This window comes from Micropterus dolomieu, linkage group LG01 (assembly GCF_021292245.1).
Source record: "Micropterus dolomieu isolate WLL.071019.BEF.003 ecotype Adirondacks linkage group LG01, ASM2129224v1, whole genome shotgun sequence".
Lineage (NCBI taxonomy): Eukaryota > Metazoa > Chordata > Actinopteri > Centrarchiformes > Centrarchidae > Micropterus > Micropterus dolomieu.
The window spans coordinates 41416857-41441384 of NC_060150.1; the positions used below are offsets into that span (position 1 = coordinate 41416857).

The following is a 24528-nucleotide window of genomic DNA, read 5'->3' on the forward strand; positions in this document are numbered from 1 at the left end:
GTTTTATGGAGCCCTAAGTGTTCAATATTAAATAAATAAATAATCATTTGAATAAATAGAGTACAATGGAGCCTATAAATAAGCCAATAAATTGTGAAATAATTTAAGAAAGTATAAAAACTTTACTTATTATGACGTGCTTTAATAATTTATTTTCATATTAACATAGTTTATGTTTATTTAATTATATACCTTGTCTGTTTCTATTTAATAATAGTACATTCCTAGTGACATTTTGTTGACGTTACTATTCATGACAGAGGAGTTGCCACCAACACCCCTGGGGGTGTACCTCCTGTTGGCTAGAGAAACCACAGAGAAAGACTGGATGTCTTTGATTTTCCCAGTTGTGTGATTTCTCCGAGAAACAGCTTTGAAATCACAATGTAACTCAGGTAACAATGAATTAATCAGTTAACTCACAAAACAGCTTAGCTAGTTAGCTGGCTAGGTAGTTAGCATGTGAAGCCTCCTAAAGGTAATAAAAAGCTACAACAGCAACTAGTTTGCTCATTCAGATGCTGGCATTGTTGTTCATCTAGCTACAGCTGGATGTGGTATGGTGGCTGTTGCTGCTTTGTGCACATGCTACCTACCTCCCTGGCTAACTAGCAAACTAGCTTAAAGTGAGTTAAGTGAGCCAGTGTTAATAGGAGTAGTGAAATGTTTCATTTATCTTTATCTTGCCAGTGTTGTGATTATTAAAATATGTCACAACTCTGAGGAGCAAAAGCATACTGTATTTCTCTGTGGTTTTCCAAGCCAATGGGAGCTTGCTAGTAAGCTAGCAGGCATTTGGTGGGTGGTTTGGGGCATGTAATATGAATTATAAAATTACATTTCATAATAATTACTTTCAACAGTTCCTTAAAATATTTGAAGATTAAGTTGTACATTTATATACTTTACTAAAATTATTCATGTCTTATTTATTGATTTAATATTGTAGACTTTGGGGTTCCATAGTGTTTAGCATAATTAGCACTAGTTTGCCTGTCCAAAACCTCTAAAGCCATGTCCTCCCTCCCTCCTCTGTCTGTGTCCCAGGAGGGAAATTGGAGGAGAATGACTGGTAAAATCCAGACCAGCAACGTGACCAACAAGAATGACCCTCGCTCCCTAAACTCCAGAGTCTTTATCGGCAACCTCAACACAGCCATCGTCAAGAAGACCGACATAGAGGTCATCTTTGCCAAGTACGGGAAGATAGTGGGCTGCTCTGTGCACAAGGGTTACGCCTTCGTACAGTATTTGAACGAGAGGAACGCCCGAGCAGCTGTGGCTGGAGAAAATGCCCGTATCATCGCTGGACAGCCTCTTGGTGAGTCTTCTTACCTTTCTGTTTTTCTCCCTTTAGTCAGACATTTCTGCATTGCTAGCATTGCAGATTCCATTAGCAACTCATGAAGGGCCAGAAAGATACAGTCCATACAGCACTTCACAAAAACTTTCTCCTTGAAATACAGAATGTTTTGTTAAAGCCTGTACTTTGCTAGAGGAATGGATTGTTTCTCTCGGGAACACAAAATGCCTCAGGCATCTCTCAGACTTTTAGTTTAGAACTTCCCTTGGCTCCTAAATGCTGAAGTGTCTGTGTTTGTTGTCACGCTGTTTTGGAGAAAATCCCTGCTGACTCAGCTAACAGATCCTAGTGAATGTAATCACAGTTTGATTTTAACATTTACCAGGCAGCAACTTGCAAAAAGTATGTCAAAGTTCTTGAGACACACTACTACAGAGCAGAATATGTTAGCGGCATGGGATGCAGCTACATTATGCTGTGCAAGCATTGATTTTCTACAGTGCATGCACTTTGCAATAGGTTGTTTTAGTGGATGGTGACTGTCAAATGTTTTTTTATTCACATTTGTGTTGCTCAATCAGAATTTAGTCCGTGAAGGGCATCGTCTTGAGGCTTATCTTGTTAAAAAATCTTTGTGAAGCCTAGGGATGGATTGCAAAGATGGAGCACATTCCTTGACACTCGTGCTTTAAAACATCATTTAAATCGATCGTGATTGGAGAATACTGCATACATGCGAGAGACCTTTTGATTAAAGTCTTTGCAACACGTTTGAGGGAACCTTGGGTCCAGAGTGCAAATATCAGTGTCAGCATGTTACACAGTTAAAAATACCAGCATGAGATGATCAAAGAGAGCAATGCATGGTGGAACTTAAGTGTGGAACAGGAATGGATTATTATTTCAATACAGAATATGTGCAGAGTTGATATTTGGCATTTAGGCTCAGACTTTGTCACTCCCTGCAGTGATAAACCAAGCAGAGATTGGGGAGTGATGATAATAAATTTCCCCCAAAGGGAACAAAGGCTCCATTCAAACTGCAGGCCATAATGCTCATTTCTGAGTTAATGCCCAGATCAGTTTTTTTTTTTTTTGATTGACTGCTCAATTTATTGTTTAAATGTGGCCCACATCAGACAACCGTGTGAACTGGCCACGGCCTGAAAGAGACCCATATGCGCAGATGAATAATACGATGTCACGCGCAGCACTCTGTCATACAGAAGTAAACATGGAAGCCACAGAGGTTTGCTCATACTTGCTAACCCTCCCGATTTACAAGGGAGACTTGCGTTTTTTATTGCCCTCTCCCGGTTCCCTCCCGGCGTCACAATCCTCCCGATTTATGAAAAATCTGTTACAACTTTGTGTCCTTTTAAGTGCATTCATTACAGTTTCTGGCAATGTACAGTCCATATAAGCCCTACAACACTCTCTCTCTCTAGTGTTTTTGCGCAGAGAAGTAGCATGCATGTGATGCAGAATTGTTCATACGGTTACATATGAGCAAAACAATCCGATTTGGGTAACTTCGGCCTGCAGTCTGAAGAGCCAGGGGGTGCAGGTGCAGATGCAGCAGAGTACAACATGTTTGGTGTTTCAACCAGAAATAAATAGTACAGGTATCACTGGGTGTCAGTATATTACAGAATTTAACATGAGTTGATCAAAGAGAGCAGTTTAGTTAGGAAGTGGAATGGATTATTATGGGAATGTACACAATTAATATTTGGCAACTAGTCTTACTCCCCACAAGGCACCACCAACCTCTACACAACAGAGTGTTGGTTCAGCCGTGGGTTTGGTATGAAAATAGCTTCTTTATGGACACGTGTTTTTGAACTCTTGCTTGAACATGATCTTTTTAACTGCTCACACACTCTGCCACTCCATTATACAGTATCCTCAGGGCGGTTAGGGTTGTGAAAGAAAGAAAGAAAGAAAGAAAGAAAGTCGTATATAAAATCATGAACACAACTGAAGTAAACGATCCCAGTTCAAGGGCATTACCCAGTGAAAATAATATTCCCCAGGCTGTTAACTCCTGTGTTAATGAACATTAGCCTAACTAACATTAATTATGTACTGAATATAAATTGAATATTTAAAGAAAGAAAATGCAGAGCTGATTTAAAGGTTGTTATGTCTCCTCTGCATCAGCAGGACAGGTTATCGGCCTGCCTGTTTTTTTCTAGACTGCGTTTATCAGCCTAAACATCAAACCAATAATCTGTCTGGAATGCCAGCCTCTCCTAAAATCCATCTGACTGTGAGAGACCTAAGTGGTTTCTTCATTTGCTTTCCTATTGTTAAGGTGTTAACTGTTTATATTTTAAGGCCTGTCTGTTTGGATGGGTGTTTCATGTTACCTTTCCACACTTCACACATAAGAAAACAGTTAATCCGATCTGCATTAACTGAAAATATAGCAACAACAGTTACGGAAACATTTTGTTCATCTCTATTTATTGTTGCATGCTAAAGACAAAAAATCAACAGCAAGTAATGATGATCTCTCTTTGCCTGATTAATGATGGCTAATGTGTTTTTGCTCTTCAAGTCATTCATTAGTTTGATATTTAGCATTATGGATGTTCTAATCAGCGAATAAGCAGAAAAACACATCACTTATTAAAACCTAGTTGCAAACAGAACTATCGCCAAGTCCAAGCCAGAACCACCACTGGGCACTCTACCATAGCCATAATAATAGTGTGAGTGATTTATTTGTTCTGTCTGTGCAAATCATTTGACTCTCTTCATGTGTGGTTGCTTGTTTTTGGTTGAGAAAGCAAACATAATCAAAAGTATTTCCATTACCCAAGAGTTCAATTCAAACCGACCCTGCAGCAAGGCAATCCTGCCCTCATTGTTGTCACTCAATCTACAAGTCGTGTGACGGGAGTATGATTGGGAGATGCATCCTTAATTGGCAATTAAAGACACCATCAGTCTCATCCTCCCAAGCTGATGCTTTTTATATTAACATGGTGGAGAAATGAATCAGCCACATAATCATTTGGAGTTGAGGAATGACCTGTGCAAAGGATCTATCTTCCTTTTGGAAAATGTTTCATTAAAGTGTCATTACCTGCAAGTTGATTGCACCTCACTTGCAGAGATCACGTCTGTAGGTAAGCTAATATTCCTGCGTTGCCAGAGGAATCGCATTCAAACGTGTTGGTGTTTCAACCATCGTTGGCTATATTCAGTGAGATCGTCCACAGCCCACATAAAAAGAGGCAGAGCACGGTGTTGTGGAGGCAGAGGTACATTTGAAAAGCACGGTTGGAAAAGAGGTCAGTGGAGTAATCACGTCATACCGCGACTGCACAGATCCACCTCAGCTGCTCTGGTGATGACTAATCTCTGCACTCAGTGATACACGTGTCAGAGGTCAAAGCCTGTCGCCCCCACAGAAGATAAGACTGTCGCTCTGTATGTGTGTGGATGAAAAACTGCTGATGAAAGAATTCAAAAATTCTACAACAACATAACAGCTGGAAGCCCCTCACCCCCATCGCTGGGTAAAAAAATGGATGCGTCATTACCCTATCAAATATGAATAGGAGTTTATGAGATCACATCTAGGGATGTGAGCACAGCAATCATTTCAGAATAGCAGTGCATGCAATGCTATTCTGAATTACGACCATGAAGACATTTCTGTAAAAGCACTTCACATGAACACAGATGTTGAATATTGAGTCTTGCAGAGCAGACGTGAAGAGTCTTCTATCCTCTGCTGTCTCTTTCTCCATGGTGCTGAAACATTCAAACCCAGACGGTGTCCCAATTAAGGCTACATAGTATACAAACACTTAACTGGAAATGATGCTACACATGCCAATGTAAAATTTAGAAACCTAAAAGAGAAACAAAGTGTTGTCCAAAGATTTAATAATTAAATTTAATAAAGCAGTCTGATAATATATTCCTGGAGATGGATCATCCCCGCTTTTCAGAAATGTTTTTGCTGTTTTGCAGCTGTGAGTAGCTCTTCCACTTTCTATGTGAATGGCATTGTGGGATGATGGTGGCAATTAACATCAAAAATCAAGCAAGAAGTGCATTTCGTAGGCTTTTATGTCTCTCTCCATGGTTCTGAAAAACATATTTCCCACTTAATATTGTTATTATAAAAGTATTTGAATATATATGTACTATGCAGTTATTATAAAAAGTGTTAATACACTTTACTTACCGGACCATGTCTCTATATGTGTGTGTATATATATAAAATCAAGCAAAGGTAGTATGCATACTGACTTTCTTTTAATTTTGTTACCATCTTGTCTCTCTCCGTGGTGCTGATCATTCCAACCTTGGCTGTGTTCCAGTTAATGCTATAGGGTAAACAAATATGCATACTGTCTTGGGAGTCAGCATTCAGGATATAATACAATGATACAAATGATACATGACATTTAGACATCAGTCTGACAATTAGAGAGCACTCCTGCCCAGCTAAAGTCAGCAAAATTTCCCCTGACGGGACAAAACAACTTACACCTTTATTATTATTATTATTGGTACATGGAGTCCTGTGACCGGTTGCTCACACTGAAGCTCCACCCACATAATCAGCCAAAATAACTGAAAATGTGAAACAGTAGTATGATGTTTATAGCAGCAGGTATTGGAGATGCTGTGGTAAACTTGATTTTTTAATCCAACAGCTTTTATAGTAAGTGTCTGCAGATACACAAAAATATTTTTTTAATTTGGATTCCGCCATGACAAGCCATGTTAAATGCCTGTTAACTATGTCTATGTCAAACTAGCAGTTGGTGTTTTGGAGTGCATCCAGATAAGCAGAGTCTGTATGTGGAACCAAAATCATTAAAATCACCTTGTGATCAGTACAGTTAGTGTGCATACTATGAAAGAACTTCATACTCATATCCTGCTTAAAATGTATGTACTGTCATTTGGGCATAGCACCAGAGTCTCTCCATGGCTCTCTCCATTTTGGCCCCAAAGCTAGTTTAAATTAAACTACAGTCACAATAAAATCACAGCCTACATACAGTCACCTGAGGTCAGACGATCTGTTGTGGCATAAGGCACGTAAAGTACAAAAATCTCTACATGTCGCTTGAGTTGTTGTGTGTTCCCTTCCCTCTGGCTAAAAGCTGACTGGGGGAATTCCTCGTGACACAGTGACATGATGATTGCTGGCATCCATGAACCTCAAATGCATCTGAGCATTTTCCTTCTACACCCACTGAGCTCTATCTGCTGTATCACTGTGGCCTCGCTCATCAGTGGATTCCTCAGTGGGCTGCCATAGAGACAAAGAGTGACAGTCCTCAGGTGTCCTGGCATGCATTAAGCCTGATCATGTTTCCTGCGGAGTGTCCAAATCTACATGTATACACTGATAGTCTACAATATGCTATCAGAACACCCTGTTTATTGCAGCTTGCAAAAATCTAAAAACTTTCTGAGACTTTAAAAGAGTTTTGATTGTAAGACTCCTTTGATGTATTCGCACCAAATACTTTGTGATGCATATCACTTCTTGCCCTTTATGTGGTAAGATGAGTATCTATCTTTTCTTGTTTTTCTCATCTACAGAGGTGGTTGTTTCAACTGTGTCCCGATGTGGCACTGTGTGCTTGTGTGTGTCTACCTGTAGGCAGCAGATGCGTGTGATTGGCAGGTGGTGATTGAAGCCCTGATGGAAAAGGACAATGAAAGAATAACATCCCATATTTTTCTAAGAGAGGCCACGTATGAAGATACAAGCTGTCGCGCAACCATGGGAACAGAGGAGAGAGGTTAATGGCACAGAGAAGGCGAACTAACAACATCTCTGGAGAGCCCGTCTGGTAGCAAGCGCACCTGATAATCTTTCCTCTCTTGACTCCTTTTTTGAGCCGCCTGACCCTCTCAGAAGAGATCTGCATTCCCTTCCACCTGGAAGTTTCATGGTAAAGGTCCATCCCATTACAATATTAATGACCACAGTGAAGGATAATGTGTGATGGATCACCAATCATACTGCCTCCAAATGGCATTGGCAAGAGTTAGGCACATAAATAATAAAGTGATTTAGATGCAAAATCCATCCTAAGCGGATTACAAAGGCAGTGGCACCGCAATCAATCGTCATTTTGGGCCAACATGATGCATAGCACGCAGCATGGGACACAGAAACTGAACTATACCGGGGGGAAAGAGAAGAATGAGCAAGGACAGGTAGACAGAGATAGTGCAGGGAGAACTCCTTTAAGTGTAGCCGCAGTATTTGTGTCCCTAAAAGTCTTGGCAGTGTAAAAACAGGAGGTATTTTTATCTCCTGATATAATCTCTCTTTCTTTTACTTTTTTTTTTTTTTTTACAGTTTTAAAGATGCAATATCATTTTGGAGTATTTGGAGCACTTGTACAGTAGACTTTAATGGCATAGAAGTGTTCCCTTCTCTTAAAGACCTTTTACACTATGCGATTTTGGGCTGTCCCATATGAAAATTGACAATTTTATGTGGCGATATGTGGTGAACACTTTCGCTGTCACTCCAAAGTGGTGTTCTTGGATCGTGACACGGCAGCGCACACCATGTTTGGTTTATCGCTGTATTGTTTTCCCTCTGCTTGTGTGGTGTGACAGCAATGCTGTATTGGTTCTCAGCCATGTGTGCACTGTCTTTGATTGTTTATGTTCGATTTTCTATCCACACTGAAAACCAATTTCCCTTTGGAATAATTAAGTTAATTTGTCGATCAATCAATCAAACCACCCCACAAGAATACGACAGGAAATAACGCAGAAAACACTGGCGAGCGAGAGTAATGCTAACGTATTGACCTCAAACTCACTTTGTATATTCAGCATTTCATGTTGCCCTCTGTTTCCTGGCCAGCTTTACATTCTCCTCCATCACTTCCTCTGTGTTCTTTTTTCTTTTCTTATTTATCCATTTACATTGTAGTGATACGCTTCAAAAGACAATCCTTACTCCATCTGGACATGTCTTAAAATTTTAAAAATTGGTTAAAATGAACCAGTCGGACACACAAGACTTTATTAGACCCGTCTCTGACATACAATGAAATTGTAAAATTGTTGTTATCGCACTGTAAGTGCCTGAAACGTTTTAAGGAAATACACTAGTAGACGAGAAGATTGATATCACTGTCTACTGTGAGAGTGGTATCGATCTTCACTTCTTGCTCACAACGATGACAAGTGATTATGGTGATTAACCATATTTCCCAAAATGTCAAACTTTGAGTCACAATTTGATGTTGGCCCCCAGGAATTGAAAAGGCTTTTTGCTAGACTTAAAGTTTTGTATTCAGATTCCAAGGTATTCTTGAGGGAAAAATGGATTTATGCAACTCAAATAGATAAAGATGAGGCTGCAAAACACTGATTCACAAAACACATGCAACTCCTTAAATGTGAAATGTAAGTGAATACCCAAGGGGGATTTTTTATTTCTTTAATGTCTACTGTTTGATGTCTTAAACCAATCCTGCTGCATCTTCTCCACCTGGCTGCTGTAATTCTCTCTATCATTCACCATTAGTATTCACGGTCTCGCTTTCACTGCAAAATTTGCATAGATGATTCCAACTATGTCTACAATAACTGCACAGCCCAGTAACTTTATTTTGAGACCCAGGTTCAGAAGGAGGAACAGTCATGAGTGAGCCTTGTGGGTATGGCAGTACGCAACTAGATGGGCCAATTCGTCCTGATCCACTGGACTGAGCCTTGCCAAAGCGAACCCCATAAGGCCCCCTCTGTGTCTTTCATGTCCCCGTGTTTGCTTCTGTGGCTGTCAGAGTATTCAGTGTGTCTGGGCATGTGTGTGTGTTTGTGTGTGTGTGTGTGTGTGTGTGTGTGTGTGTGTGTGCTCGTACATGGAGTCTATGTGTGCTTGCAGAAGAGAAGAGAATTCAGGTTTATGTTTTGCTCAGAAAAGGATTTTAACCAGAGCACAAACAGTAATATCAATACATAACTTAATTCTCTCTCTTTCTTCCTCTTTGCTCTCTCATTTCCTCTCTTTCTTCCTTTCCGTATCTTTTCTTGTCCTTGTGGGTGATTAGAATGCACCCCGGTTGTCCGTCTCCTCCCTCATTAATCACGCTCTGAGAGACTGGGCCGGACGTTGAATGCACAGTTGGCCTGACCCAGCACTCGACAAAAGCATCCATAATACCAGGTACAGAGCAGCCACACAATAACATCAACAGTATAGCTAAGCCAAGGATATATCTGAGCTCTGATGTATTCAGAATATAAGAATGTGTTTCTTTTGTGGAAACAATACTGTAGAAATTTAAAGATTGTCATTGTGCAGCTAATAGGCTTTAATAAAGCCACCCAGGAAACCAGGAAAGCACATTTCCCCGGCTGCCAGGATCTGTTTCCTTCTTTCTGTCCCTCTCTTTCTGTATCCCTCGTTCCCTTTCATGCATTCTGACAAATGCTTTAGTGGGGCATGAGCCACAGTGTGGACAAAGTGAGATGGATTACGGCGTGGATTTTGGCAGGGGAAACTGCAGCTAATTCTCTGATTAGAAACCGGGGTTCAGAAGGTAGAGAAACGCTGAGCCGTGAATCAGAGTCAGAGCACAGGGCTCAGTGGGCTCCTGAAACCTGTGCACACGTGTGTGTGTGGGGGGGTGGGGGAGGCGCATATGTGTGTGAATGTGTGTGGGTGGCTGCATATGCTCGTGTGTAGAATTCGGAAAACAAGCTTGTTTTAGTTTATGTGTGCATGTGCTTATGTTGCCGGTTATACAATCAGTAATATAATTATATTATGTGAGCGTTGTTATTAATATGAGCAACATGTGTTAATTCAGCAGTCAAGATGTCCCTTTCCATCGCCTCTGCCACAGAGCAACAGGCCAGATGACAGAAATCACAGTTGCGGTGTAGAGTCCAGCAGGTTGCAGTTTAGATTCTCATACAAAAGCCAGTGTGACAAAGTGCCCATGAGCAAACACAGAAAACTTCTTCCTCAGCACAGCAAAATGTATCCAAGCAACCAGATACTCCAGTAGATTTCCAGTGGATCGCATAATCCAGAGATGTAAAGGAAATGATAGAAAACCAAAACACAGGATTTAATTAAACCTCACCTCCTTCAAAGGTTTTGACAGGTGTTCTAATACACAGCCTTATACTACACAGCAATTAACGGTTTTATCTTTGAGGCTTTAAAATATGTGTATAATGTGTGTACATCACGGCAGAAAACAGACTTGTTTTTTTAATTATGATGTGAGAATTGACACATTTTACATCACGTACTATAAATGTTTGCCACACATGATATTGTAAATCTCATTCACTGCACAAACTGCCTTATTGCACATATTCTTGCGCTTATTTTTTATTTTCCTTTTATGGTCAATTTCATATTTTTATATTTATATATTTTATGCGTTGCCTTGTTATGCACCAAAGCAGTTTCTTAGTATGTGTTAACATACCTACCTACTTATTCTGATTCTGAAGTGAGATCTAAAAAGTTACAGATACTGATTTTCTATGTAGAACTTTTTTCATGAATAGTTCTTACATTTATGCAGCTAAAAGGGGAATAAAACATATATGGGCTTTTAAGAGTAATTAATGACTGTTCTTTGCAATCCATAAGTATACTTCGCAAAAACTTTTTTAAACTACATTAATTTGAATTTGATTTGTCTATTTCTATTAAAACAGTGTCACTTTAGAAGTCTGTTGCCAGTACATCTGTTAGCATAAATTAAATAAAAACAGCAGCAAACACAGGGAGTTTTATGTACGCTCACACAGATGAAAGGCTGCTAATAAGAAACACAATCAAAGTCTTGCTTGATACAAACAAGACTGTTAGTGTTTTTGAAAGCAGAGCCACTTTCTTACATCACATTTAAAAATAAAAAATAGACTGATAACCCAGTTGCAGACAAGGATAACTGAAATGTAGTGTTAACTCTAATGTTCTGATTCCTGGAGATCCCGGGCCCTCTTTAACAGCTCAAGAAACATACATACATTGTTTTATCAGCGTGATACTTCCTTATTTTATGAGTATTTCTTATAAACATGATTTCAGAAGCGCTCTACAGAAAATGACACATTACTTCTTTTTTGGTCTCACAGATCCCAGCTGTAAAACAGGGTTTATTACAATATTTACAGTACTCAATACACATCACTAACCCTCCTTAATCTCAAATAGGTCTATTTGGATTTCAGTTAATTGAGTTTTTGTAGCAGTTTGTTCATGTTCTGACCCGAAACATACGTTAGCCACACTATAAAGGACAAACAAAATTAATTCACACATAGTTTGACTGCAATGCAACTAATTAGTTTTTAAGGTAGTAAAGTAAGGCAATTAATTTCTTTCAGAAAGAACTTTCCCATGACAGGATCTTCCATCCAACCAAGCATCTACCTCAGAGTCTGAGGCTATGTTTTTAGTTGGCCGAGGATCCCTGAAGCTTCTTTCCCTCCTTTTATAGCAGTCAGTAAAGAAACCGATGTAAGCCCAGTCGGAGGTGAGCAGGCAGGGACTGTGAGGCTTCAAACTAACAGCATTAGCTTGAAGCCTAACAAGCATCCTGGCTAAGATGTGTTCATTAATATTACATCCGTCTACAGAGAAAGAAAGAGAGAGAGAGACAGAGGGAGGGACGCGGCGAGCAAGGGGAAGTGGCTTTGCACCACTGAAGAAGACCGGAGTTGAATAATTGTTCTCCATGCATAATCAGAGATGCCTGTTTACTACCGAGAGCTTAGGTTCACATTCGGGGCATGCTGATGCCGCCAGCAAGGGATCATTGGTTGAAAATTGAGATATGGACTCATAATAAAAAAAAAAAAGTAGCCTCTTATGAGTAGGATTAGTGTTCTTACAGATGCTCTACTTGTCCATGCTAGGAAATAATATTTCAGTAAGATAATGTGTGTTTTTGCCAGGTGTGCAGTCTTGCTACAACAGAGACCACTGCAGCGCGACCTTTACGCGGAGCATCAGCTAAACAGACAGATCTTCATAACAGACCTGACACAGACCCCCAGAATGGGAAATCTGCCCTTTAACACTCCATAATAATTGATCCAGTCAGTCATGTCTGTCTCTTAGTTCACACCATAATTGTCGATATGCACCTCGGGCTGAGTGACAAAAGAGAAATCCAGGCAATAAAAGGTGACGCATTGTGTGAGTAATGGTTTGGGACTTGTGATTACACATGCAGTGATAATTACTGCGACCCCGGAGGGTTCCTGCAGACCCGCGCTCACAGGGCTCTGCAGCGTAACCCCTCTGACTCCCCCCGCTTAGTGTGCGAATTAAGAATAACTGTGACAGACTCACTGGGGAGTTCTCTTCCTGAATGAAGATGGACAGTAAAAACAAAATAACATTAAAAACAGCCCGTAGCCTCGCCCGGGGCAATTACTTGCTCTTTTCCTCTCACGTTTTCCGTCTTTGACGCCGCATTTATTCTCCCTCCACCTCCTCGCTCTCTCACGCTACTTTGCTTCCACTCGTCGTCATTCCCTTCATCCTCTCCACAAGGCCACCTCACCAATTACACCGCAAAGCTGAGGGCTTTTGAATCATTGCATCCAGTTGTTAGCATGGAATACTGACTCACAGCTGCAGTACGGGGCTCAGCCTTGAGCTCCACTGTCCGGTAAAGGTCACGCCAAGCATGATGGCAGTTAACTACCTCAAGTTTATTGCAGTCAACACTTTGCATTAGCTGCCACCACGAGTAACCTCTCTGACACCATCCAGACACAGTTTTGCAGTCAGGCCATAACCATCCCAAGGTACTCGGAGCACTGTTTAGAGCGCTGGTGCATGACAAAACTGGCCACTTGGCCTTCCTAGACCTCAAGTCTGTGCTATTTTTGGGAATGGAGGAACAGCTAGAAGGATTATTCCGCCGCTTTGAGGGCACAGATTTGTTCCTGACAAAAGATCCACATGCAAACATCCACATCAAATTAAATATACAGTGATTAAACAAAACACCCGGTGCATAGTCGTGATAGTCTTGCAACCCGTTTCACACAGTCACACCTATCTCAAAGCTTAAAACTCTTTTCTCAAACTCAGCTTCCTCCCCTTTATCTGTGTCTCCTGCTTTGTGACTGGTATAGATTTAATTAGGGAAATCAGAGAGGGATAATGACTTGTACCTGAATTGACCTTTTTATAAAAAGTGTTCTGAATATTTTGCACATTCACTGAAGATTTGATTAAAAAAACAGACCTGCCTGCTTGTTGAAATTTACTTTTTATGGGATTTGAGTTGTTAGAGCCAAAGAGATACCCAATAAAAAGGTGCACACTGTGATGAGCTGACAGGATGTCCAAAAGTCTATTGCAGCTGCTGAGGGAGAGGAAGCTTAACACACAGCTGTCTGCGCTGTCTCCAAGGCAAAATTGACAAACGCGAGCTTTATAAACAAAGGGAGGAGTCGTCTTCAATAGATAGCAGCTGGTTTGAAGTGCATTCCTGACCTTGAGAACTCCTTGTGGCTTGTTCACACACATCATTATTAGCCTTTAGCCTTGGTGGAGGAGTAAAAGTGGTAAACAAGTTGCAAAACTAATGATTATGTAAAAGAAGTATATTCACACAAGATGACTAAAGAATAAATGTAACACACAGAAGAAAAACTCAAAGCAGGATTCTTCTGTGCTAGTGCTAGTGTCCTACGTAATGTAAAATCAGTACCAAGGTCTTAAGCATCTTTGTTTTCAGGTCACAGTCAATGCGAACATACTTAAGTGAGCCTTCGCAGCTGATGAGTTCTGGGAGCTGTAATGTGCTCTTGAGCAGTAATGTGTGTCACCGTTTTCTCCGTAGCCTACCTGTGTGACAGAATTATTAATGAGCTCTGCCTGTATTTATGCACATCATCTAACAGGGGAAGATGGGCTGCCTTCCTTACTTTGAGTTGTGAGTGCCGTCCTGTCAAATGAAATTTGAGCCTCGGCCAAGATGAGAGCTTCTTATAACAAAAGGGGATATTCATCAAGTGTTCATTTGGTTTGAAATGATGGGTCAAGACAGTGACAGTTTCCTCTCCTCATACATGGAGTAAATGAAGATCTTGGAATCACGATAATGTGGCTGAAAGGCACTTTTTAACTCAATGGTCACTGAGCACCACACTGTGGTACACAGCAGTTATTACCACTTGTGACTGTCATAACCAATACTGTGAACATGAAGTTGTGATCATGTCCACTGTTAACAGTTTCTGAGCATCAGCTTTTCTTCCTAAAATGGCATTTTATTGAAATAATTCCTTTCTAATTTGTTTTACTTTCTCAAATGTTGTTTTAATGTGCTAATTATTTGACCTTGGATTTTTTTACAATTGGAGTTGACATGCATCATATTGTAGGCCTGTAAGCAGAAGGGCATTACTGCCAGCAACATTTTACTGGGGTTACAGTCTAACCAATAAAAAGACTTTGATTTGCTCTTGCAGATGCATTTGCATTCTGTCATTGCAAGCAGATTTAGTGTTGTTCTTCAGAATGTAAAATAAATGCGCATGTATAGTAAATGTATACAGAGAGAGATTTAGGTTTTTAATGCATGTGTAATGACAAAACATTAGGGATGTTCCGATTGGCGATTGGATCGCTTATCGACGATTGAAGGGATGATCAGCGATTGGTTTTTCATATTAAGGCGATTGTAACTAACTCATTATCAAAACTAAGATGACATAAAAACAGTCTATAGAATCTGCACCACACTGCAGTGTTTCCCATTCTTTGATTTATTTGTGTAATATGAGTAAAATCATAATTCATTGTGGAGCTGCGCACAGCTGAGATTCACTCAGCGCCTCCGCTCTCTCTCTCTCTCTCTTTCTCTCACAAACACATTGAAATGGAGCCGTGTGTTTATAGAAAAAATAATGCACTGAAGTTAACTGTGAGAAGTTAGGCTATCAATTTTATTAACACAACGCTGTCAATGTCTGAAACGGATATGTTAATGTTAGAATACAGCTGGTGTTGTCGAGGCTGACATAGCTGCTATCGATTACACCCTCCTTCAGTTACACGGTAATTATGTGGGAGACACTGTACTGTGCATTACCAGATGTTTCTGGTGGTGTCTTTTAAAGCTAATAAGCCTATTTTTTCCATGCTGTCATTTCACTGACACAATCTCTTATACATATACATATATTACAATCTCTGTCTTGTGTGTGCAATCCTCCTTATTTCTTTGTGAGGACCAGTTTTCGTTAACTTGAGAAGTGAGGACATTTGAGAAGTGACAGCAATTTTGCCACGCTACTTCAAAGGGCTATTTAATGCAAGACTTTTGTTTTATGTTTAACAATAAAATTATTAGTTAGAAAAATGTCTACTTTGCAAATGTTCGCGTAATCTAATAATGTTTTTATTTTTAAGTGTACTTGACTGGAAAAAACTCTAGTCCTGGTATTTTAGTAGATTGTTATGGTGTTGATGTATTATGGATATGAAAATGAACTGCATTTGTTGAACTGTATTGCTGTTTGGTGTTACACAGACTTTTCGCCAAGTTTGTTGTGGGAACAAGTCAACAAAAGTTTTTGTCTGCTTCTATTCATCTTGTCATGCAGTGAGTTGTATCTTCATGCAGCCAAGACATTTTGGGAAAGTGTTTCTGATTTGAAAATGTCTTGTTGGCTTTTGTAAAACAGGTCTGTGATGTCAAGATAAAGTATAGACACATGAGAGTAAGTGTTTACAGAACTTATATTTTAGATGAGTACAGTGCTACAGTTTCTCACAATTCCTGATGTACAGTTCATCTCGAATGACATGCCCTGTCCACTTTTAACGTTACTTCTGAAGTGTACTTTGTCTCCTAAAATGGTCTTCACTTAAAAGCAAAGCTGAGAATCTGCGTGTACCTTGGTGCATTAATCTCTTTGTTCTTTACAAGTGCCACTTCATAACTCACGGCAAAGAAATCACAGCCTTGTCAGTCTCGGATGCAGTTAGAATCAAATGTGGGATCTGGGGACTCGGGCTTGTGGCTTTTGCTCATTTCTGGGCGGGTGGTGTGTCCCTGGGCCTGGGGGCCCGTTGTCTCTTCTCCTCGCCTGGGCCCTCTTCAGCAGGGGTGGGGCTCCCGCTGCTTCCCCCTGCCGGCTCTCTCACAGTGGGGGCATTCGGGAGTCTCTGGGGCACATGGCCGGTGTTGTCGGAGTAGGTTTTGGTGCTCCTCCTTGGGGTTGCTTGACTGGGGGGGCTGGGCCCCCGTCCAGGGATGAGATAGGCCTCGGGGGCTGCTGGCACTGCCTGCACTCTGGGGAGGGATGCCTCTGGCTGGGCTGGGGGACCGTTGGCCTGGTTCTCCCGCGTTATCGCTCCCTGGCGGCGGGGAGCTTCCCGACACGGCTTTCTGCTGTTCTTCCTTGGGGCGGGGTACAGCTTCCCCCGGGACATGCGGTCTGGGGTCCTTTGCGCTTTGGGGGGTGCCCTGGCTTCTGGGGGTGGGGGTCTCTGGGCGCTGCGCGGGTTGATCCGGTTGCGGTTTGGAGGGCTGCGGTGGGATTGTAGTGCGATTGTCGATGCATCTTGATGCATTGTGCTTTTTCCCTGGGCAGGGTCTCTGAATGGCTGCTGGGCATTTAGTTTGTGGATTGGAGTCCAGGAGAGGCATTTCCTCGTTGGCTTGGAGGGACCAGTTTGCGTCCCTGTTTTGCTTCGTTGGCCTCAGATCCATGCTTCCCCGTTTCTCTGTCGGCCAGTTGTTGGACCCCTCTGGATACTGAGGTATATAGTTAGTTTTCGGGATGTGCAGTGTGGGTGCGGGGCAGGGCTGTGCTCCGGTTTGTTCTGGGCTTGTGCCTGGAGTTCTCGGCCCTTGACGGGTGGGTGGGTTGGTGGTGGCATGCAGCTGAGCTGGTTGATTTTGCCTCGTTGCTGGTTTGGCTGGTGTTGCACGGCGGTCGGGGGGCGTGCTAGGCATGGCATGGATGTCGGCTGTCGCACAATCATGGCGTCTCACTATCACTAACAACTACATATTTTAACAGGCTTACGCGCACACACATGTACACACATACATACAGACACATTCACCCACATGCACACAGACACAAACAGTCTCACACATAGACACAAACAAATTTAGGTTGTCCCTGGTAGAATTATTCCTGATGCTTTTCTTTCAGTTACTTATTTAAATTAATTGTTATTATTCCAGCTCTTGTGGCTGTGCTGTGTTGCTTATTTAGTATGTGTGACTGTTTCTTGTTTTCATTTTTCTCTTAGTTGTCTTACTATGTCAGCTGTTTATTGCTGCTGTTCGGCTGGTTGTCTTTTACTATTATTATTATTTTTGTTGTTTTTTGTTGTTTTTCTCCTCCCCAAGCCCCCCTCTCGGTTCTATTGCAGGTTTCATTGCTTTCTGCAATTGGTGTTTCCCTCTGCTATTCCCTGTTGTCCCCACCTTCCATCCGCCTTCTCTTGCAGGTCTTGTCCTTTCTCTGTGCTGCCTGTTTGTGCCCCCCTATCCCCGTGTCTGCCCCCCTGTCCGGTCCGGTGACAAATCAATACATAATTAAATAAATAATAAAACATACAAAGGAGTATTTTAATACTCTCTTGTTAAAGTAAAATCTGTCTGGCACAATATGGTATCCAGGTCATCATACTCTATACCAGGCTGCTGGGCAGGACAGGTTTAAAAAGAATCAAATGTGAAGTAAAATCTGTATGCTTTGCTTCCTCTTTTTCCCCCCATTTAGTTAAAATCAATCTACAGTACAGCCAATGGCTCAGAGACATTATCGTCTGTGTATCAGGTTCTTCTAACCCCCGCCCCCCTGTGTGGTTTGTATGATCTCTGCTGACTGTGTGAACGGCTGTGGCACTGATAGTGTCTAAGCTGAATTAGATTTGGCAACCTTTAATGCCTGTATGAATAGCAATTGCAACTAGTTCAACATTTGAATACTTCTTAATTTGATTCTTTGCACTCTGCTGTCCCTGACAGATGGAGAGAGAGAGAGAGAGAGAGAGAGAGAGGGAAGCAGAAAGAGACTATTTGAGTAAGAGAAGGAGGGAGGGAAAATAAGGGAAAGGAAATAAACAGGAGGGAGGGATAATGCAGAGTAGGCCTTAAATAAAAACGAAATTAGGTCTTGAAAGGATAGGCTGGATAAATGTGATTCATGTGGAGTGTATGAAAAAATGAATGATTAAACCACTAAATTTACATTTGCTTTTTCATTTACTTGTTGATGAGTTGTTGATTTTAGATGCAAAAAGGAACTGCTTTATTTCAGCTGCCAGTAATTGAAGAGTTTCTGTTCAATAAAAATGTGATTTCCACTATTTTAAAAACATGACACGTATACCTCGAGAAACGCAGATAGCTGTCATTATAAAATGCCACCACAGATGTTGTCACCCAAACAGACATTTGGTAACAAACTGGATTTATTAGAAAGATTTTGTGCTGTGTTTCGGAGATATTCATCTGTCAAAAGGGACAGGTGAATCAGTGGTTATAATGTCACCTCATGTTTCCCTGTATTTACTACTTGATCTTCTGTCAATTGTTATAGTTTTCTCCCAATGTCCAAACACATGCCTTAACTGGAGTCTCTTAGCTATAGGTCTGATTAAAGTGTCTTTGTCTGTGTGTGTGTGTGTGTGTGTGTGTGTGTGTGTGTGTTGTGTGTTTGTTTTCTATCTATATTTTTTGCTCTGTAATAGACTAAAAGCCAGATGGTTATCTGCCTTTGGCCCAAAGGCATGCTGGGATAGATTTCAGCCCCCATACGATCAGCATTTTTACGTTCCAATAAAGAAAGCCGTGCAATTTCAGAAAAAAAGCTAAGCCCCCTCTAAAACAGAATTCATGTTGTTCTATTCCCGTGACTTTATATAGTAATGTGAAAATTGGAGCAAAACATTAGGTGACAAATTTGGTCGAAGGCACGCTGGGATAGTCTCTGGCCTCCAGCTCCACATGACTGTGAACAGACAGTAGGGTGAAATGTACAAATGAATGAACAATTGTACTTGTCCCTCCAAGACAGGTAGCAAAATAAAGCAAAATCCAAACTAAACTAGAAATTAGAGCAATAGTTGGCTTTTTTAAGTTGACCCATTGATTCCTTAAAGACACAGTATCTGAGTGAGGTTTATTTAATGGCCAGGCTCAATCACCCAAATAGAAAAATGCACCAATGCATATCTATTTAATTATTCACTGTCTGTAGAGCAACTCTAAGAGTTACCTATGTGACACCATGTCTGTCTCCCTGATGTTCAGCTTATAAAGAAAATTCACTAACTAAACTGGCAATATACACTCACCAGCACTTTATTAGGTACACTTGTTCAGTTGCTTGTTAACACAAATAGCTAAGTATTTCAGAAACTGCTGATGAAAACTGGGATTTTCAAGCACAGTCATCTCTAGGGTTTACAGAGAATAGTCTGAAAAAGAGAAAATATCCAGTGAGTAGCAGTTGTGTGGGCCAAGAGGCCTTGTAGATGTCAGAGGTCAGAGGAAAATGGGAAGACTGGTTTGAGATGACAGAATGCAAAATACCATCTCTGACGCAAAACACGTTGAACCTTGACGCAGATGGGCTACAGCAGCAGAAGACCACACGGGGTGCCACTCGTGTCAGCTAAGAACAGGATACAGAGGCTACAGTTCGTATAGGCTCACCAAAATTGGACAGTAGAAGATTGGAAAAACATTTCCTGGTCTGATGAGTCTCGATTTCAGTTGCGACATTCAGATGGTAGGCTCAAATCATCTCAAACTGGTTTCTTGAACATAACAATGAGTTCACTGGACTCCAAGGGACAAAGTGGCCAGTGAGTAACATGCTCACATGCTCATAACATGTGAATCTTATTTTCTCTCAGTTGGAAGCAGCCATCACTGTCATGCTGTTTCTTCTCCACTAGATTGTGCAATTCCTCTTCTCAGGTTTGGGCTGCAACCCACACTTGAATCAGAGGCATGCTCTTGTTGAAAACCCTGTCCAGAGCTTTCTGCAGTTTTTGCATTCGGAGGAGATAATCAGCAACATAGCAATGTGAGTGCAGGATAGGATGTCTGTTTTCTCCTTAAAAATTTTGTTTTGTAAGTTTCACCCATGGGATTGTTGTTCTTCCTCCCTGTAAGGCTCCCTTTGAGCACAGTGCCCCTTAGAGTAATTGAGGGCAATCTGCATGCATAAACTTGGAAGATTAAAGTGAGAAAGAAAAATGTATACAAAAACACTGCTAACAAGGCAATAGTTTTGCACTGGTTTAATTTAGGGAGAGTTTTCATTGTGAAGGCAGGTAATTTAAACGAACAGAATGTGCACCATAGACAACTGAGAGAGTTTGTTGTATCTCCTGGGTTTTTTGTACTTTTTGACACCTTGAGCTGGACACAGGTCTGTCGAACTGGACCAAATCCAAACAAATGAGTCGTTCAGGCTTTGTAAGGATAGTATCAGCAAAGGGAGACGGTTTGCTGTCACAGACTGCTAAGCAGTTGCAGCAGTTGACACTCTGGATACGTTTGCAATTACTCAGTGCCAAAAGCGATACCTGTCTAATGAGCTAAGTGAGGTTGTAAGTCACAGGCCAATAAGACGTGATGGCTTGAGCAGATTTATATCCATCATGCAGAAAATCTTCCCCGTGGGCATCCTCAGCATCCTCTCCATCTCAGCTATAAATGAGGGTCATTTATTAACAGGGAGTGTGTTTCAAATGCCTGTAGAGATAGCCTGAATGCCAAGCACTTCAGATTAGGTTGATGCATGTGTATCTTCTAGGAAGCTCTTCATATCTTAAAAAGGGTAATGATGTGCTTACTGCTTTGAAGACTTTTTGACCCTCCTATTAACAGGGTATATACAAACTCCACCACATCCGAGTTAACATTCATTTTTCTTCAAGCTTCCCTCCAAAGCACCTGGCTTGTTAAATGAAATCAATAAAAGTGGATTTAACTTGCCCCGTGGTGCACTACAGCAAGGGAAATAACAGTGTAAATTACAAGTCTTTACCCTTTTTTCCACATAAAGACTAGGGATTTAGACAATTTAATAATTTAAAACAAACTAACGTGGCATTCAGACCAAACGTGAATTTAATCCATGCAACGCTTTCCTCGCTGGGGTTTTATTGCTGGACAACTGCTGAGTGTTCACACACAACGCGATAACGCAAATAAACACAACTCGCCATTACTACAGCTGTATGAACACAAAGTAAACATTTTGCTGTTATTAAATAGCAATAAACGGATCAAACTGATGCCGAAATAACTACAATATGATGCAGATTTGTTAACATATGAATTCATGCTTTGTCAGGTCTGTCAGCAAGACAGCAGGACAACAACTTCTAAAATGTTTTCTGAATGGAGTTCAGATCGATCATGGCTATGCTACGCTACGCTAACTTGGGCACAGTAACGTACAACGAAAGCTGGAATAAAGTACAAATACACATGTTTTCTGAACTCACCAGGTACTTCAACCTCCTCGTTTCTTTTCCCCCAGCAATGTCCAGTTTTGTCCGGTTTTTATATAAATATGAAGTAGTGCCAAACGACGCTAACAACGCTGGAACCGGATGTGCACAGAAACTAGCTACTCAGAAGCTCGAGTGAAGATAAATCAACGTTGTAATCCCAAAAACTAAAGCAAAAAGCCAATTTAATAAGAGCAGTTTACTCCGAGCTCCTCCCGTGAGCAAATGGCGTAGTTGTCAGTCCGACTACGGGTGTTTATTTGTCCAAAAGCTGGAGCCCTGCTCCCTGCTTCTCTCCCCAAGTTTAGCAGCTCTCTGCCGGCCAGCAGATTTTCAGTCAGCCGCTCTGCCTGGCCCTCTGAACGCTCTGAAGCCGTCAGTGACGTACGGACAATCTCAACGCTGATAGGCTATCGCGACTTAGCGTTATTGCGAATTCGTTCGTGTTGGCTTCGCTTTGCCGGCATCGCCCCCTTCATGTCGCTTTGCGCCGCCCCACAGAAATCGCGGCTCTACGCGTCTTTGCATTGACTTTCGCTTCGCTTTTGGTCTGAAAGCACCACAAGAGTTTAAACCTGCAGTTACAGTTTGTCATTTTTGGACACCTGGGGGCAGTGAAAACAAGCTGTGAACACAACATTGACTTCTTTTTAGTGAATATGACTCTTTTCTTGTCACCTGGCAAACCTGATCCAATTGAAACTGCTGCTAGTAACCTCCTGGCTGCCTTTTCACGATGCTCCTAACCCCTACCTTCCCAAAAAGAACCACAATGGAAATAAGCTGTTTAGCTTGATTGTGTTTTTATTCTTTTGATGTTTTTTTCTACGTTGCCACGTTTATATTAACAATCAATAAAGAAGTTGAATCAATCAGACTGAGACTACACACTATAAAGCATCAGTTAAGCATTAGTAAATAAGGAATTCATCATTTATAAAGCATTGTTCATACTTTAATACACATTAGTAAGTCATTCATAAACACAGTTATAAATGTTTTATTCTTTATTATCTACACACTATGAAGCAGTTGTTAAGTATTAGTACATTTTTAATTCATCATTTATAAACCATTGTTCTTACATTAATACACATTAGTAAGTCATTTATAAACATAGTTATACATGTTGTATTCTTTATTAATAAGCTCATCTATAATGTGCTTAATAATTGTATTTTCTTACTTTATACATGATCGGTTCACTATTTATAAAGGAAGTATTATTTTAAAGACAAACCATTTATATATGAGTTGTTAATGGTTCATAAGATCATTAGGAAAGTTTAAAAAAAATTATGACGTAGGTTAACTGCCTGTTTTTTGATAATTTCCCGAGAAAGAATATAAACAATCTCAGCATAAAACGTAAATCTACCAGTGGCAAAGCCCAAAGGATGCTACTAAGACTACCCGAAAGATGCCCCAGCTAACGTTACTTTACGGTAAAAGCCTCACCGTTACAGGCCTGGTACCGTTTCTCTGAGAAAGATCATCTATCACTGCCAGCTCATCAATGATGTGCTTAATGATTGTATTTCATAAAAAGTGTTATTGCAATGAAAAACCATATATGCGTCTATGATCATGTAGAACATTTAAGGAAATTATTTAATAAGTATTTTCTCTCTAAAGTAAAGGACTATCTAGGCCATACAAAACATTACAAATGAGATTGAAAAAAGTCTCAGTTAGGCTTCTTAGGTCTCAGCTTTATTAAGGCCTGGGTTAACACCTTAACACCCTTTAGTGTCGTTTTTGGACGTCTCGGCGGTCAAGCTAGCAACAATAAGAACGTTAGTTGCGTTCCGTACGCAACCAAAGAAAAAAACTCAATATTGACTTTGTGTTTAACACAGTAAAAAAAGTGAAAGTATGTTTTCTGGTCAAGCCGCCCTTCTCAACCATGTCTCCTCCTTACCATAGACTGTAGCCCACATAAAAAATACGGAAGGGTGCGCTCACTTTAGCGCCAGACCCAGACCGCACAGAGGAAGAACAGAGAGAAGCGGGCGAAGACGCAGTTGGAAAAACGAGATCGCACGGGCCCAGAAGCGGGTCTTAAGTGTAAAGACACCATCACTCAGGATTTTTGAATGCCATCATTTGCCGAAGGAGTTTTTTCCCCCCTGGAAACTCCAGTGAGTAAAGTTTGTAACATTTAGGAGAGAGCTAGTAAAAGTGCAGCGTGATGCAGCTTAAATGGGTGGGTTAAAACCATATTACTGTAAGTTAAAAGCAGTCGGAGGATGTTGTGAACACGATGTCGTGAACTGTTCAACAGTATTTTGTTGTGTCGTGGTTTCAGACTAATCTCTGGAAGTACTTTTGTATGTGTAAGCACATGTAGTAACTTCAGAGGTATTTTTAGTTACAGTATTTATGATAATACATGTTAAAGATAATTTCCTTGACTAAAATGTATAAACTCTGTTCAGTATTTTTTGGTTGTAATGTAATGTTAAGAGATGACGAAATTTAATTAATTCATAGTAGTGATGTCTTGCTTAATGCTACCTGGTAAAGTTATAAATCTTTGGTAACGTTATAACAATGTAAAACTTAAGAAGAGTCCCTAGACAACAGGGTGATGATATTGAGTTTTGACAAACGGGATCAGATCTTATTTGAAGAACATTGACTGTGATGATTTATCTGATTTATTCTGCACTATACGTGCAGACTGGTTTTTGAGACCCTGGATTGTGGCTTAGAT

The 24528-nt window shown here is 40.8% G+C and overlaps 1 protein-coding gene across 3 annotated transcripts in view; it reads left to right on the forward strand.

Moving 5' to 3' along the window:
• Window positions 1-315: 315 nt before the first annotated feature.
• Window positions 316-24528, forward strand: part of LOC123982049 (RNA-binding Raly-like protein) — a 62842-nt gene continuing 38629 nt past the window's right edge. For 2 of the 3 annotated variants that reach the window (XM_046067427.1, XM_046067586.1), the window contains exons 1-2: window positions 316-395; window positions 1048-1321. In XM_046067427.1, coding sequence (XP_045923383.1) covers window positions 1066-1321 — 256 coding nt within the window. In that variant the 5' untranslated portion in view covers window positions 316-395; window positions 1048-1065. Of the gene's footprint in view, window positions 396-1041; window positions 1322-24528 lie in introns of those variants that run through there. The other variant, XM_046067507.1, reaches the window with a different exon arrangement.